Source organism: Alnus glutinosa, chromosome 1, assembly GCF_958979055.1.
Source record: "Alnus glutinosa chromosome 1, dhAlnGlut1.1, whole genome shotgun sequence".
NCBI classification, from domain to species: Eukaryota; Viridiplantae; Streptophyta; class Magnoliopsida; order Fagales; family Betulaceae; genus Alnus; species Alnus glutinosa.
Window position 1 is genome coordinate 7,668,114 of NC_084886.1, and position 17,247 is coordinate 7,685,360.

General features: G+C 33.8%; 2 protein-coding genes and 1 pseudogene across 3 annotated transcripts; 2 read left to right on the top strand and 1 right to left on the bottom strand.

Moving 5' to 3' along the window:
* The first annotated feature begins 523 nt into the window (after positions 1–523).
* On the top strand, positions 524–4,175 carry LOC133858479 (rhamnogalacturonan I rhamnosyltransferase 1-like). Its single transcript, XM_062293952.1, has 8 exons — positions 524–1,051; positions 1,546–1,613; positions 1,989–2,077; positions 2,240–2,405; positions 2,512–2,801; positions 3,164–3,368; positions 3,489–3,646; positions 3,749–4,175. Exons 1-8 carry the CDS (start codon positions 703–705, stop codon positions 3,984–3,986), a joined length of 1,563 nt encoding a protein of 520 aa, XP_062149936.1. The 5' UTR covers positions 524–702; the 3' UTR covers positions 3,987–4,175.
* Positions 4,176–4,716: 541 nt separating this feature from the next.
* On the bottom strand, positions 4,717–5,720 carry LOC133864594 (cytosolic sulfotransferase 5-like; annotated as a pseudogene).
* Positions 5,721–11,458: 5,738 nt separating this feature from the next.
* On the top strand, positions 11,459–15,372 carry LOC133858454 (rhamnogalacturonan I rhamnosyltransferase 1-like). Of its 2 annotated transcripts, none has more exons than XM_062293925.1 (9): positions 11,459–11,673; positions 11,939–12,326; positions 13,318–13,385; positions 13,509–13,597; positions 13,724–13,886; positions 13,976–14,265; positions 14,360–14,564; positions 14,707–14,864; positions 14,977–15,372. In XM_062293925.1, the coding sequence occupies exons 1-9, from the start codon at positions 11,650–11,652 to the stop codon at positions 15,236–15,238; spliced, it is 1,647 nt and encodes a 548-aa protein (XP_062149909.1). In that variant the 5' UTR covers positions 11,459–11,649; the 3' UTR covers positions 15,239–15,372. The 2 variants fall into 2 exon arrangements, with proteins under 2 accessions (XP_062149909.1, XP_062149910.1); XM_062293926.1 differs by having other exon boundaries at positions 11,460–11,623.
* Positions 15,373–17,247: the final 1,875 nt, after the last annotated feature.

Consider the following 17,247-nt stretch of genomic DNA (forward strand, 5'->3'; position numbering starts at 1 on the left):
TCCTAACCAATTAATTTTATATTAAATTCGTATCAGACTCACAAGTTACATAAAAAATTGCAAGCCCTAGCGTTAAGTTTGTTTGAAGTCCTTATAAGGGTGAAGATCGATTTTGTAGACTCTAAACACATAAGATATATACCAGTATACTACCCAAAATAAGAAAACCAACAAATCTTTTCTAAAACTTAATTATTCAGAAACTGTGCGTCTGATCGATCAACTTAACAAGATTTTTTAGAGCAAATTTAAAAGAAAATATTTCAAACACATCTGGCGATGCTGATTGCTGATTTTCATGTACCCCATTTTTCGCCCAATCCCATCATGTACGTAGTTTTCCATAGGTCTCAATCTTTTATATATACATTAATTAAGTAGTATAATAAAGCGGATTAAGTCCACAAGAAAAGGAAACCAATCAATGTGATTAACAAGTGGACGAATAGAATCTTATTATTCCCTCATTTAAAAACCGTGCATTCTCATACTCTTCTTGCATGCATGCCATTGTAGTCCTAAAACCACCTCTCCGGAGTATATATATATCTCCGGAAACCTGGTCGGGAAATTCAGCTTGATCACCATTTTTAAGCCCTCTCAAACTCTCAACTCTTTCTTGATACTTCAATATTCTTACAACCAATAATACTACATATATATACCGTATATATAATAAGCTTACACCAAGTATTATTGAAGATGGATTACACCAAGAATGATCTCGAGGATTCGGAGAAGGAGAAGCCATATAGGAGGATTACGTTGAAGTATATGGGTGCAGTCAAAGCTGAAATATTGAAGGATTTCATCATTTGGGGGATCAAAGCCGAAAAGTTGAAGAGTTTGATAAATGCGGGGATCAAAGCTGAAAAGTTGAAGAGTATGATGGTTGCTAGGTCTAGATTGGAACGGTTGAAACTATGGGCAGTTCGAGCCACGGCAGTGGTGCTGCTGTGGGCCATTGCAATTCAGCTGACAGCTATAGGCCGGACGTTGGGTCCAACAGTATTCAGCCAGCATCGCATCGCATACTCTCTTCCACCAGAAAGTAAGTGATTAATTTGCAATTATGAAAACTAATGGGCTAAGTAGTGATTTAATATGATATTATGACAGTCCTGAGTTCGAACCTTGTTTAATTCTGTTATTAGCAGCTTACATCTTATTTTAATTAAATATTTTACGTGATAGACCTTATTAATTAAAAGATAATGTCAAAATATGAATTAAATGAATAAATCTATTCAGACCACAATGAAGCTAATTAAAGACAATATTTGCGTACATGTACGCATATTGAAGCGCATACAGCTCTTTGTCTTTGAGAGTTAGTTGTATGTATATACGTAATATAATCTTTGTCAAATATGGTGTTGTATATATATGTGCATGATCATGCATATGTTTTATACATCTGATATATATACCTCTCCGAGTGTACTTTGTAATTACATCCTTTGATCATTTTTTGTGTTACGTACGCTTTCTTATTCAAAAGAAGCAGCATTAATCTTAAACGGTTTCATACATCTTTGCTTCCAGGAGTTTATGAAAACAATGGATATTTGATGATTTCGTCCAATGGAGGATTGAATCAGATGAGATCTGGTGTAAGTAATTTTTTTTTCTCCACAGCATTTTCTCGTGGCCTAGATTTTACTCTACTTCCCTATGAGTCTTTGTGCTCCATCAAAAGCCTCTCGGTGAAAATTATTTGCTTAATTTCCAAAGCAACATGAGTAAATCATGGATTGATGGAAATGAGTCAATTATGGTATTTTAATTATTTGCAATTAATATGCAAAATATGTAAATTATTATAGTTGACTTTGTGAATAAATTTCAATTCATTATAATTAAGTATGAGTTCCTTTGAGCTTTTTTGTGGTGCATATAGGCCATTAAAACCAAACCATGCACGTTCTTTTCTCATTTTCTCTTTATTTTTCTTTTTTCACATTCTTAATTACCGTGGTTCTTCACAGATTTGTGACATGGTTGCCATTGCAAGATACCTAAATGTCTCGCTTATAGTTCCAGAATTGGACAACACTTCCTTTTGGAATGACTACAGGTGAGTGAATTTGAACATGCATGCATATTCAGTACTATATACTAGTTCATCTGAAGCTTATTTTTTCGATTAATTAACTTCTTACCAAATTTGGTTACTTGATCATATATATATATATATATATATATATATATATATATATATATGCGCGCATGCATGCAGTCAGTTCCAAGATATATTTGATGTGGATTATTTCATCACTTCTTTGAGAGACGAGGTTCGGATATTGAAAGAACTCCCTCCTGAGCAGAAGAAGAAAGTAGAACTAGAGTCCCTCTATTCCATGCCCCCCATTAGTTGGTCTAACATGACATATTACTACAACACGGTTGGTTCCTCATCCGTCGTCGTTTGTAGCAAAGGTCGAGACTCATGTTATATGAAGATATATATTAATCTCTTTTATATATATATGTTTGTTTGTTTGCATACAGATTCTTCCTCGGATAAAGACGTACGAAGTCTTGCATTTGCAAAAAACTGATGCTAGGCTTGCGAATAATGGGATTCCCAAAGAGGTCCAAAAACTACGCTGTCGTGTAAACTATGAGGCTTTAAGGTTTGCTCCCCCGATTGAGAAAGTGGCCAACAAGGTTGTCAATACTTTGAGAAAAAGAGGGCCTTTCTTGGTTCTTCATCTCAGATATGAAATGGACATGGTAGCCTTCTCAGGTTGTACCCAAGGTTGCAACGAACAAGAGATTGAAGAGACTACCAAAATGAGGTGAGAGATTGTCTTCGCCCTTTTAGCACGAATTATTATCGTAAATATTGTTAAATCATCATTTATCTCAAAAGTTTAAAGTTAATTGTCAACAAAATTAATGTATGGATTTAATCATTTAATTTATATTCTAAAACTCTTCTCACGTATGAACTCAAAACTCTCACTTTAATAGATGAGGTCCAATGTCCAACGTGTAAAATATTTAATTAAAATTGAAAGTGAATGACGTAGATGTGGTTTGAATTTAGAATCTCTACTTTAATCACCACTTATTTCAAAAAGAATTTAATCATTTAATTTATATTCTGTTACTTATAAAACTTAATTCGTTCACTAACCCTGATAAATTTATGTACAAGATATGCTTACCCATGGTGGAAAGAAAAAGAAATAGATTCCGTGAAGAAAAGGAAAGATGGTCTATGCCCTCTGACTCCTGAGGAAACTGCACTAGCGTTGCGGGCATTTGACATTGATCGTAATATCCAAGTGTATATTGCGGCTGGAGAAATATACAAGGCAGAAAGGAGAATGGCAACCCTGAAAGAAGCTTTTCCAAATATCGTAAGTACTGTATTGATCGAACCTTAATTAAGAAGCAACTTCAAAGATATACATATATATACGGCGTACGTAATATGTATATATATACATGCGTTACTTTTTCTTATATTTGTAAAACAGGTGAGAAAGGAAACATTACTGGAACCTTCAGAGCTTATGCCCTTCCAAAACCATTCAAACCAGATGGCAGCATTGGATTACCATGTCGCGATACAAAGTGATGTTTTTGTTCCTACATATGGAGGAAACATGGCGAAAGTTGTTGAAGGCCACAGACGGTGCATGTCCACTTATTCTTTAGTCATATTTTTTTGAATTTCCTATTAGACGATCAAATCATCTCGCAAAAGGCATTTATGTTTTGTTTTTTTGGTTTCCAGATACTTAGGATTCAAGAAAACGATCCTTCTAGACAGAAAGATTCTTGTGGAGTTGATAGATCAGTACAACAATGGAATACTGACCTGGGATGAATTCTCTGCGTCGGTGAAGGCAACCCACGCAGATCGCATGGGAGACCCAATTAGAAGATTGGAGGTTCCAGGTAAACCCAAGGAAGAGGATTATTTCTGGACAAATCCCCACGAGTGCTTCTCACCAGTTGAACATGAACCATGAAAAGAACATGATACTCATGACGATCGACATTGGAAAATAAATTAAGTAGTTGTTTTTGTTTTTCATGGTGTAAAAGAGGCTGGTGGGGATGGAAAATGTGGTTGCCAAATCAAATTTATGGTGTAACTGACAAAATTATATATGCAAGTGTATTCAATTTACTGGAACAAAATATGCTTCCAGACTCTAGTCCTAACATTCTATTTTTATGAAAAAATTCAAAAACTTTCAATTTAATGTATCGAATTTTTAATTTTTTGTAATTTCACTCAACCCATTAAGGTTTGAGGTTAACATATCAGATGGTCAAAGGATAAAATAATCTTTATACCCCTTTAAATTTTATAAAATAAATTATCCCTAAATTACAATAATTTTTTTTGTTTTTTAAAATGAAGGTTTGTCGTTGGGGATTTCTCACCCCTCTATTGGGATTTAACATCTAAAGGGAGGCGGTGAGATTGTAAGTTTTAAAAAGTTTGATATACTAAATTGAGAGTTTTTGAACTTTAAAAAAAAAAGATTATAAAAGTAATGAAAGTTGAGAGGATTAAAATGGAGTTTTCCAACATTTTATTAATTGAAGATTGATAAGATGTTATAACATATACACGTTGACAATTGAATTAAGAACACAAAAAACATTTTATTCTGATGCTGACCAGATGCCAACACAATATATACAATAATAAGGAAAATGATGATGCATGCAACTTGAATACCTAAAATCCTAATCCTGTACCATGAACTTCTCTTCAGTAATGCGGTCCAATTTCTCTATCATCTCAGCTGTCAAGGAATTCATCCAGTCTCCAACTTGACCTCGACGAAAATATGCATTATTCTCTGTGCCGACTAACGATTTTCCATTTTTATTCACCTCCAAGTTGCTCAAATTGTCAAAACTACATAACCTAGAGATATCATTCACTACACCTTTTGCCTCTTCTTCCGGGGAAAAAGGGCACCCCATGAACTCAGCCAGTCTCCTCAGATTAGCAATGGGCTTCTCTTTCATTTCCTCAAACTTCAAGAAGAGCACCTTTTGAGGCTTTTCTAAGCTTTCCTTCCAATATCCCAAAACATGATCCCAATATGGCCCATATGGATTTACTCCCCTACAAAACATATCAATGGCGTCTTCAAGTGAGTAGGTACCCATGCTCGTTGGTGTCAACCTGTTTGAGAAATGCCAAAGTGACACAAAAGTGTCCTTAGGGTTCCTATACAAAAACACAATCTTGCAAGTGGAGTTCTTTGCAGATATTGGTAGCAGCGAATAAGGTAAATGGGTTGAGAAAAGCCTTGGAGAGGTAAAGTAGGTGAGATTTGGAACCTCTTTTTTGTTGTATTGGTCCATCTCCAAGAAGGGCACAAGAGCGCGAGGGTTGTTTGTGAGCAAAGGGTGTTGTTGAGTGTCTGGATAGTACTGCACCCTGTTCATTAAGGTGAAGGAGATGGCCTTCAACCAAGTGGTGCCGGCTTTAGGAATGGTCGCAAGGAGGATATCGGTGTCATGAGCTTGAAAGTGTATTTGGAATGCTACAACTCCTTGCATGAACCAAGTTACAAACCAATACCGTACCCTTCATACTGAAGGAGTTTACCTTCACCTTGAATCCAGCTTGGTTGGGTAGGCAAGGAGGATATGATGTCCCTGCATTCTTTGGTCATTTCAGGTTCTTGCAAATACATGGGAAGCGGAGGGGGAGGTGGTTGATCAGGTGTAGCCATGTTAGTGGGAAGGGTAGTAGTATTTGGATTCTCCCCTTGTTTTTATATGTACTTGTGTATATAGGAATAACAGAACAAGAATTTTCTATGGTTTGTAATTCCTCACTTATCAGCCATTTGTTGGGTTTTCATTACTATAAATAGTCAACTCAAGATCGATGTGCATATATGATATAAACTCTACATTTGAACTATTCAAAGGATCTGATATTATCTAATCAAATACAGTACTTGAATTCAAATGAGCGACGGTACCCTTATCATATCATATGTGTTGATGCAGCGACCTACTCCAAACGATACAATATTATCTATTTTGACTTTCTCTAAATTAAACTTCCGAGGAGATTAACTATCCTAATACTACTTTCGTATACTGCGAAGTTCTGATAGGTTCAGTCATTACAGCTTAAAACGCGTTATGTTAAAAAATATGCGAATATAAATATAAGCACATTTTCATTGTCATACCCAAACGATATGGGATGTCACAGTTGATCAATCACTACTCACTACTGGTCCCAAGGGAAAAAGGTCTAGCTAGAAACGAGAGGTAACTAAATTAAGGACATAGATCGTGTCCATTCGATAAGTTATAACGCCAATTGGTACGAACACCGATCCAAAAGTTTCTTCATGATTGACATATAGCCATTAATTATCGATCGGAATCTCTAGGTGCAACCAGTGCTGAGTGCTGAGTTTGTAACTGTACGTAGATGTTAAGGTTTTTGCCTTTGAGCTTGGCTTTGTCTTTATAATTTTAGTGTACGTTGAGCTTGAGCTCCGTTGAGTTCTGATTGGGCTTGACTATGCTTTAGCGTGGATCGGGGAACTTTCCCGAGCTTGAGTTCAATCAATCTTCTTGTTAAATTCTAAGTGAAAAGATAAAAACCAAAAGCATTACAAAATAAATGGTTATAGTGGAGGGAGCCAAAAGAATGAGACAAAATTGTAAAAGTCCATGAGTCTTAGTGACGCCTTTAGAGAAAATAAGTGTCTATATATGGCTAATAAACTTCTTAGGTTAGTAATCTCTTGGCAATGTGGGAGACTTTAACACGTTCCCTCACTTGTTGCATATTTGGCCAAACACGTGTTCAACAACTAGAGGGAAATGCCCATCAACGTCCAAAAAACCTGCTTTGATAAAAGTCTATGGGTATTACTCACTCTCAAAAGACACATTGAGAGAGGAGGAGTATCCATGACTTATGAAGTCTCTAGGTCATATATCGTTTGGCGATGTGGGACACTTTAACACGCATTTTCATGTGTGACAACTTTGGTCAAACACGTGTTCAACAACGGGAGGGAAATGCACATCATCATCCATGGGCCTTACTCACTCTGATAAGACACCTTGAAAGAGAAGGGGTGTCCATGGCTTATAAACTTCCCAGGTCAGTAATTTATTGGCGATGTGGGACACTTTAACAAAAATGAGGTCTTTGGAAAGACAATTTGTTAGAAAAAGTAAACGAAAGCCAAAAAAAATAAATAAATGAAATGCTCTTAAGGCGCATTACAATGTCGCTGTCCTTAAGAAATTATTTGCCCCCACCAGAAAGGTATGCAAAGGGTTACAGGGCAAATATTTCTCCATGATACAATAGAGCCCAGAACCTTCTGTTTGTTTAATTGCGTTTTGCACAAACGAAAATTAAACCTGAACACTTTCAGATTTTTCTATTAAGAGATAGACAGAGACTTTTTTAATTTTAAATTCAAAAGGTATCAGAAGAAGAACTGAAGATAAAAGAAATTTTGTTATCTTTTTTATTAATCACTGTACAACAGTTACTTCTATATTTTTTCTGATAACTAGACAGCAGTTACTTCTGTATTATATTGAAATAACTGTAAATCTGACCATCAGATCAAATAACTGTCTATGATTATTTAATAATAACCATTATATCGTTATTAATTAATCTCAACCATTAGATGAAATGTGATTTGACCTTACAGTTTATTTTAGTGATGGTCCAGTATATCCAGCCACTAGATTTACCAAAGAAACATCCTATGATTTAGATTAAACTACTAGATCAATCGATCATGACTATCCAAAATTGAAAAGTGTCAAGTGCACCATCAAAGCACCCTACAGCCCACTGCCACACGCACGCGCGCGCGCGCATATACACCCAAGCATTACTTTAAATGCTTAAAGTGTGTTGGACATTATAAATGACAACTACAATTTATCTTTTTTTCATGTGGGACTATCATTTAATATTCTTTAATACCTTCATTTTAAAACATTCCCAAGACACAAAATAAATATATATACATATTAATTTTAAAAATGCTTTAACACAATTTTTTTGGAAGAATGTGTGATCTGATGGGTGAAGGTGACTCGTACATGTGGATTATGGACAGCTATTAGAAACAGGACAACTCATAATCTACAAATTAATTTGGCTTATGAGCTGATCAGCCCCTTTTAAGTTGCGTGCAGCTTGGGTTCAATATCGGGCTTGTTTATCATGTCAGCCTGAATATATGATACGAATTCGATTCTTTTGAGGTACTGCCGTGCCATACATGCATGTGGAGTCTGAAACATGTAATTCAACTACACTTTCTTTACGATTTCATGCATACCTTTTTTTTTTTTTTTTTAATTTATTTAAAAAATACACTTTATCGCCCTAAATATAATTTGCATTTTGGGGTCTAATATTCAAAAAGTGACATTTAAGCGCTCCCCCGGCCCGCTCCTCCTCCCCCAAAAAAAGTACCTAATTGTGGCAAGTTAAACCCTCAATCAACCATCTTTTTAAACGGAAGCGTCGTACGTGACTTTTAATGATATGAACTCACAAAGATTTCCTTTGGATTAAGTGTTAAGAGAGAGAGAGAGATCGAGCTGTCACCCTTATTTGGCCGGAATGGGGATGGGTCATGGGGGTAGTTCGGCCAGCCCCAATTGACAAATAGCTAGGGGTGGCTAAAACCACCCCGATTTTTTTTTTTTTTTTTTGGTTTTCTTTGTTTTTCTTTGTTTTTTTTTTTTTTTTTAATACTTTACCCCGGGACCATTTTAGGGAGTAAAAGTTACGTATGAGCATACGATGCACGTGACTGATATTTTGTCCAAAAAGATGAAAAAATTAACAAATGGTTTAACTTGTCACAATTAAATAGATACTTTGTTGGGGGGTCGAATGTCACTTTTGAACATTGAGATCCAAAACACAAAAGGGGATATAATTCAAGGGAGTAAAATGTATTTTCCCTTCATTTTTTTTTTCTATGTGATTGAACGTGGGCCGGCCAGCTATAGAGTTAAAAAGGTTTGAATCTTGAAAATAATTCTTCATATTAATAATTTCTTTGTTATATGATGCAGATATTGGATCAATTCAAATGGTTTTGCATTAAATTTAAGCAACCCTTATTAATTACTGTTATTTTCTTGTCATCAATTTTAAATTATTATAGCATATAAATATTGATAATTACGTGGTCCCATATCTGTGTCTAGTGATATCTCCTTGAGTGCTTAATTAGTTATCAGAGTGCTCAACTTTTTGTGACATTTAATTATAATAAATTGATGAAAATAATATTTCTCTCTCTCTCTCTCTCTCTCTCTCTCTCTCTCTCTCTCTCTCTCTCTCCTTAATTTTGTTGAAACTTATAGGAATTACTCTTGAATTCGATTAATTAATTAATTAATTATATGTGATGACAGTACAATCACATGTCATAAGAGTCAGAATTCAGTTTTAAAATGTGATATATATATAATCATCTAAGAGTCACAATTTTTTTTTTTTAATTTTTTTATATAGATAAGAGTCACAAATTTGTTTAATGCATTAAAGCAACCTTATTAATTACTATTATTTTCTTGTTATCAATTTTAAATTATTATAGCATATAAATATATATTGATAGTTACGTACGTGGTCCCATATTTGTGTCTAGTGATATATATATATATATATATAGTACTAGTGGCCTACGTTACTACGTACGTCTATCTCTTATACAAAACTTTAAGATCGAGTCAGTGGCGGAGCCAGGATTTTGGTTAAGGGGGGTCAAGATTAAAAATGAAGTTAAAGAAAATTTATTAAAAATATTTGTTAAATTTACATTGACACGATCTTGTTTAGAATTTGATTATAGCTCATCATTTTTGTTCTCCATAATCTCGTATAATTACAATTATATATTTTATATAATTAAAATATGCAAAAAAAACCATATATTCATAAACAATTAATTTATAAGAGCAATCTAAATATAAAAGCGTAATCAATGTAAAAGTTTGAATAAATAAAATAAATATCTGAAACTTTTCAAAAAGAAGAAACCGAAGAAAAAAAAAAGGAAGTAATTTATCTGAATTATTGGACGGCATGAAGAAGAAAAATTTGACGGAATGAAAGAACTACAATAAGAAGAATAAGAATTTGATGGTCGTGCTATAAAAGATGAACTTATTTTAGACTTCAGAAATTCTCAAAATTGCAATCGCAATCACAACTCAATGTCTTTGAATGTCCGTTTGAGTTTACGGTTTTAAAAAGTACGATTAAAAAATAGCGATTTTAAAACGTGCAATTTAAAAATATAATTTTAAAAAACGCAGTTAAGCGTTTGGTAAAATAGAGAACAAAATAGTGTGTTTAGTAAAACACCCCTAAAATTGCAAGTTAACTTTTAAAATAGTACGTTTTTAATATAAAAAAATATTTCATTGCGTAAGATTTGAAAATGTAATTTTTTTTTACGTTTTCAAACTGTAATTATTTAAAAATTCACTCCTCACAGTTTACTTTTCGCATTTTAGTTTGAAATTACACATTTTACCTGCAAAATACTCTCCGAGATGAACTATAAATTGCATCTTGCAATAGCAAATAGCAACTCAATGCCATGGGCCCATGGCCCATGGTATATTATGTACTTTAGTCTTCAGCTTTTTTTTTTTAATTTTTTTTTTTACTTGAGTGGGTGAGTTTAGTGATTTACTGTAGTGTCTCGATCCCAATCAAATCTAGCGGTCAATTAGAGAGCCAAAAAAAGTAAATTGACACATGCCTTTTTTTTTCTTTTTTTTTTTTAAAAAAAAAAAAACACAACAACCGGCAATCACTATAAAAACTGAGCGTTGGGCAACATTTGAAAGGTGTGGCTTTCTTTAAACACGCGTTTTCATCAACTAAACGGTGCGTTTTTTTAAAGTCATAAAAGTTCATCTTCCTCGTTCGTCTTCCTTGTCTATAACATCCAACCTAAAAACTGAGACTGTCAAAGAAAAAAATAAAAATGGCGGCAGGAGTCGTTTGCCCCTATTAGTGGCTGAGAGGCTGAGGGCAGTGCCCCTGGTGACTGGTTAGGGTGGGCAACCAAAATATTAGGAAGATTTCTACATGCGATAAGAGAAATTTTTGGAGGTTGAGGGGGGGGCATTTGCCCCCTCTCAACCCCCCCTCCCTCCGCCCCTGGATCGAGTAGTGGCCTAGGTCACACATTATTGTTTAACTTAATTTGATAAATTGATTTGATATGATTTTCAAATTTTTGCATAGCGAAATTAATGCATGTAATAAACTTAATTGTGTACGTATAGTCCCTCTCAGTGTAATGAGAGCTAGCTGCTAGGAAACAATTAATGTGGCCAACAATGGCTACAAGCAGTTTGATGCGTGTTTGATGGATGACACTTTTTTTAATTTAAAACTGCGTAGAATTCTTCAATTCTCTCATTCCTTTAAAAGCAACTCGAACGGTTCTGAATATTGCTGGTGCCTTCTATAATCAGCTTTCTGGATATATATATATATAAATATATATAATAGCCGAAATCTGGTCGGAGGCCGCCCAGGGCTTCACTTTAATGTCTTCCTTCTGATTATAGCTAGACGCGCGCGCTGATCGTAAAGCTCTAAATCTTTCTCATCGCATGCTTTTCCTTCTCTTTATTGTTGTAAGAATTTTATTTTATTATATATGTCATTTAATTTTCTTCGTTTCTAGTCTAATGAAAAAAGAAATAAAGGAAAAAAAAAATTATTTTCACCTCTCTTGTACGTACGTACATCTTCTATACATACTATATTGGTATTATATATCGATATTGAACTAATTAAATGTAATATACGTGTATATATATATATATATATATATATATATATATATATGTATATAGTACATATTTTTAATAACATTATGATTTGTTTGGTTACATATAGTATCAAGCTATAATAAAGAGACGTTTAGAAGTAGCAAGAAGGAAGGAACTTGTGGAGATGGATTACACAAAGGTTGATCCTGAAGAGCCCAAGGTCCGAGAGGTGAAGGAGAAACCATGCAATATTATGGAGGGACAGCGTAGTGGAGAAGTCAAATCGGAGAATGTAAAGAGCTTGATTATGGAAGGAATCAAAGCTGAAAAGCTCAAGAATTGGATCGTAGCTCGGTCCCAGTTAGCTCGACTGAACCTGTGGGTGGTTGGCGTTGTAACACTGTTGCTGCTGCGCGCCTGTGTGGTGCAGCTGGGAACGCTTAGCGAGACGACCATCTCGCCGAGGTCGTTCATGTCCCGGTCTTCTTTTCACGTTGACATTCAGCTGCCTGAAAGTAAGTGCTGTGCTTTGTTTCGACATGTTATGATTAATAGCTAGTTTGCAATCAACAGAGAGAAACAGGTAATAAGAGCGGCAATTTGTGTTTACGTGTTAGATTTTGATTATGATGAGGTATAGATATATATATAGGACTATATATATATATATATATATATATATATATATATATATATATATATATATATATATATATATATATATATATATATATATATATTAATTCTAACTCTACCCACTTAATTAAACGGGTCAAACCCCTCAATTATAACTCTTTAATTTTATATTTGGTTCATGTCAGATTCGTGGGTCACGTCAAAAATTGCATGTTCGTATCAAATTATGGGTATATATAATATAAGATTATATAGATCGATCATATAACCTGATCTATTTAATTAAACGAGTCAGACTTCTTAATCTTAATCCTTTAATTTCGTATTAATCGGTTTGTATCAAGTTCGCAAGTTATATATGTCAAAAATTGCCGGCCCTAATATTAGCTAAGTTAGATTACTACATGGCTTCATGCAATTGTAATACAACAATATTTTGAGTCATTTATAAGATTTACACTGAACTACCACACAGTTTTGATTGGATTGATTGTCCGAATTCTGGCGACACCGGCACCTGAGATGTACCGTGTACGTAGAAAAAATGATAATCAATCAGCTATACCCTTTATTATGACTATTTCGTTTGCATGGGTTTGGGTTCAACAGATTTTAAGTTGATAGCTTATAAGTTATACCATTTCCGTTAAGTACTTCCTATTTCGATTGTTTGAGAGGTATGCATATATAGTGAGGATGAGGATCTACCTCAATCTATGGCGTTAATTATATATTGATAATATTTTATCTAGACGTAACGCATGCAATATAGATGCATTTAGCATAAATATTTCAGTATAATTTACTATGGCATTTTATAATTGAATTTTTTTTTAGAAATACATTTTATTTTCTGCCTATGTACTTCAGGAGTCTATGAGAACAATGGATATCTGATGATTTCCGCTAATGGAGGATTGAACCAAATGCGAGCTGGTGTAAGTACTTTGCGCTGCTCTTGGACGTTAATCCCACTATTAGTGTCCGACGTTGAGTTACATACACGATTTGATTGTGCTATATATATATATATATATATATATATATATATCTATTTACAGATTTGTGACATGGTTGCTGTGGCAAGATATTTGAATGTTACGCTTATAGTTCCTGAATTGGATAAAAAATCCTTCTGGAATGATAGCAGGTAGGTCAATTAATACGTACATGTTTACTAGCTCATTTGATTTGATTCAATTTATCGTTTCTTCAAGCTTGAATTTTACAATGAAAATCTTAAGAATTCCCTTTATTTTACCATGGGCCATGGCAGTCAGTTCAAAGACATATTTGATATGAACCATTTCATTACATCATTGAGAGATGAGGTTCAGATATTGAGTGAGCTGCCTAAAGAGCTGAAGATAATGGAGTACTTACCTTGCTTCCATTCCATGCCACCCAGTAGTTGGTCCAACACGTCTTATTATGACGCGGTTGGTTGGTTTTGAATTTCCAATATATTTAATTTGTAATTTTTTAGATCTGAAATATTCCTAATTAATATTATTATATGTTCTAGCAGGTTCTTCCAATTATAAAAAAGTACGGACTCTTGCACTTCACCAAGACTGATACTAGGCTTGCAAATAATGGGATTCCTGTAGAAGTCCAAAAGCTGCGGTGCCGAGTGAACTACGAAGCTCTGAGATTCACTCCCCCAATAGAGGAAGTAGGAAAAAAGATTGTCAGGCTTCTAAGGCAAAAGGGCCCTTTCTTAGTTCTTCATCTCAGATATGAAATGGACATGTTAGCATTCTCTGGATGCACCGAAGGTTGCAATGACACAGAAATTGATGAATTGACAAAAATGAGGTGAGTTTTCTTCATCTTTTAACGCCCAAAAAGGTATTAACAAAACCTTGATTTCTTAAACTTCCAATGAATAAAAGTTTGTGCATGTCATCAGATATTCCTACCCATGGTGGAAGGAAAAGGTAATAGACTCTGAAAAGAAAAGAAAAAACGGCGGCTGCCCTTTAACCCCCGAGGAAACCGCGCTTACATTGAGGGCATTGGATATTGATCCTAGTATCCAAATTTACGTTGCTGCCGGAAATATATATGGTGGAGAGAGTAGAATGGCTGTCCTGAGAGAAGCTTTTCCAAATTTGGTAAGTTGATTGAAAAACTTGACGGCCGGCCGGGCAACTTCTTTACTGTACGTGAAAACATTTGCATGTATATATATATATATATATGGTAGGGTTTACTAATTAAGATGATCGATGTCTTGCTTTTTGATGCGAGAAACAGTTGAAAAAGGAAACATTGCTGACACCCTCAGACCTTAAACCCTTCCGGAAACATTCAAACCTGATGGCAGCGTTGGATTACACTGTAGCATTAGAAAGTGACATTTTTGTGCCTACATTCGGAGGAAACATGGCAAGAGTTGTTGAAGGCCATCGACGGTATTTTATGAACATGCAATTTCCTATTAGTGTTAATTAATTCATATCGCTGCTTAATTTTGACACAAATTAAACCCTTCTAAAAAAATGCATTAATATATATATGTTTCAGATACTTGGGGTTCAAGACAACAATTCGTCTAGACAGATTGCTTCTAATCAATCTGATAGATCAGTACAAGAATGGAACACTGAGCTGGAACGAATTCTCTCAAGCAGTCAAGACAGGTCATGCTGATCGCATGGGTGGGCCAACGCAAAGACTAGAAATTCCTGGAAAACCCAAGGAAGAAGATTATTTCTATACTAATCCACAGGAGTGTTTGCCACCAATTGTCAGAAAATCATCAAAGGGCACACGATTCTCATTATGAATTACGATTAGGTCAGCTATTGGATTTATGTCATCCAATCAATGTAACTAATATACCCTTGAAATCTATTGTTTTATGATCAGATCATACGAGCGATGCTTGCGCTCATGATATATACATGTACAAAAGTTTATATATCCGGCCTTTTGGACCTTTTCTATTCAATTTCTTGATAGAGGTACGTACGATCTGCTATTGATCAAATATATGCGCTCATATATATATAATTTGACAAGATTTAACAAAAAATTCTAACGGAGGGACGAAATTGAAAAAAATTAAAATATGGATATACTAAATTAATACTTTTTAAAGTTTAAGGGTATGATTAATTACAAAAGTGATAAAAGATCAAGGGTGGTAAACAAAGTTTTCCCTGATTATTATTCATCCAAAAAATGTATGAATTACCTAAAAGGATAAAACCTAAAAACCAAAAAATACCAAAGAAAAAAATGAAAAAAGAAAAAAGAAAACTCATGCTCTATTCATAGTAAAAACTCTTATATGAATTCTTCTTTACACGAAATTTATTGGTTAATATTCTCAAATATAATTCGTATGATTTCCTATTATATATGTTCAGACCTAAGAAAATTATGTTGTTAGTTAAAAGTAAACATTTAATGTAAAATCAATTTTATATACTTGGTACTATATATTATATGATATGATTATCCTTTTTTAGAGGTTCCTTTTCTCCAAAACATCTCTCATTGCGCATATTTAACGACTAATCTTTGCCAATTACAATTTTAATTGAGCCAAGTATTGAATGATCAAGCTCAGTCCGTTTAATTTTTTTTTTTAACACAAATCAAGCTCGAACTTATCATTGAGCTAGATAAAATGTTCAAAGTCTGTTCATTAATTTTTCAAAGGAGTTCGAGCTTGTCATGAGCTACTCAATTAACTTATTCATTCCATATATAAATTAAGTAAATGTCGTATTTTTATTTTTTATTTGTACAAATTCATACTAATTATTAGTTATTTAATAATTGTTAAGATTTGCTATTTAATTGAGTAATTAAATAAATTAACTCGAATTTTAAACAATCTAATATTGAGTCTATATATATACTTAATTATCTTATAGTATATAAGTAGATACATTCATTACACATACAAACACACACATATATACAAATACACATAAACCCTCTCATATACACACAAATATTATACTTATATTTATATCAAGACTCACAATTACAATAATTCAAGTTTATCTATTAAATTATGAAGAGAATTATCTTTTTAAATATTTAATATGTTCTCATTACAAAATTAATTAAAAATAATATTATGAAAATAATAAAAATAAAGTTATACAAGCATATAAGAACCGAACTAAGTTTATACGAGTTCAACTAATTTAATAAACGAGCTTAAATTTTTGTTCAAGCTCTATTTATTTAATAAATAAACCAATCTTCAGCCGAACCCAACCCTATTCGCAAGCGACTTTATTCATTTATAGCCTACTGCCTGACCGCGACTTCCCTTCCCTTTTCTACACCGCGAGTAGTCATGTGGTACAAAGTGCAGGACAATGATCGATCATAATAAAAGAATTATAAAAACGATGGTACAAAACCATAGATATGATGCACGAGAGGCACCAATGAAGATGACGGCCATGATCATATATCATAATAGTCAATACAATTACATATGGGAAATAAATGATGATACCGAGTCTTAATTAATTAAGAAGAGATCTTAATCATAAATTCCTTCATTGAAAGTTTATATTGATCATATATAACTCCGGCCTTATCGTGCGATAAATTGAGGATTTTGGAAATATATATAAAATTACATAGTACTGGACGAATCAAATCCTATTTTAAACTAAATAGTATGCATTCGGTCCCTCTCAATTGAAGGAAAAGAAGAAACGTGGTTGGTAAATGGCTACATGCATGCAACTGGCTGATGTTCGTCTGATGGATGACACTTTCTTGTTTTTTTTTTTTTTTTTTCAATGTTTTGGAGCCTGATGT

Coding starts and splice junctions, on each gene's coding strand:
- LOC133858479 (XM_062293952.1), top strand. CDS start 703: ATGGATTACACCAAGAATGATCTCGAGGATTCGGAGAAGGAGAAGCCA. Junction 2,802..3,163: donor GAAGAGACTACCAAAATGAG/GTGAGAGATTGT, acceptor TTTATGTACAAG/ATATGCTTACCCATGGTGGA. Junction 3,647..3,748: donor GTTGTTGAAGGCCACAGACG/GTGCATGTCCAC, acceptor TTTGGTTTCCAG/ATACTTAGGATTCAAGAAAA.
- LOC133858454 (XM_062293925.1), top strand. CDS start 11,650: ATGCTTTTCCTTCTCTTTATTGTT. Junction 12,327..13,317: donor TGACATTCAGCTGCCTGAAA/GTAAGTGCTGTG, acceptor TATGTACTTCAG/GAGTCTATGAGAACAATGGA. Junction 13,386..13,508: donor TGAACCAAATGCGAGCTGGT/GTAAGTACTTTG, acceptor ATCTATTTACAG/ATTTGTGACATGGTTGCTGT.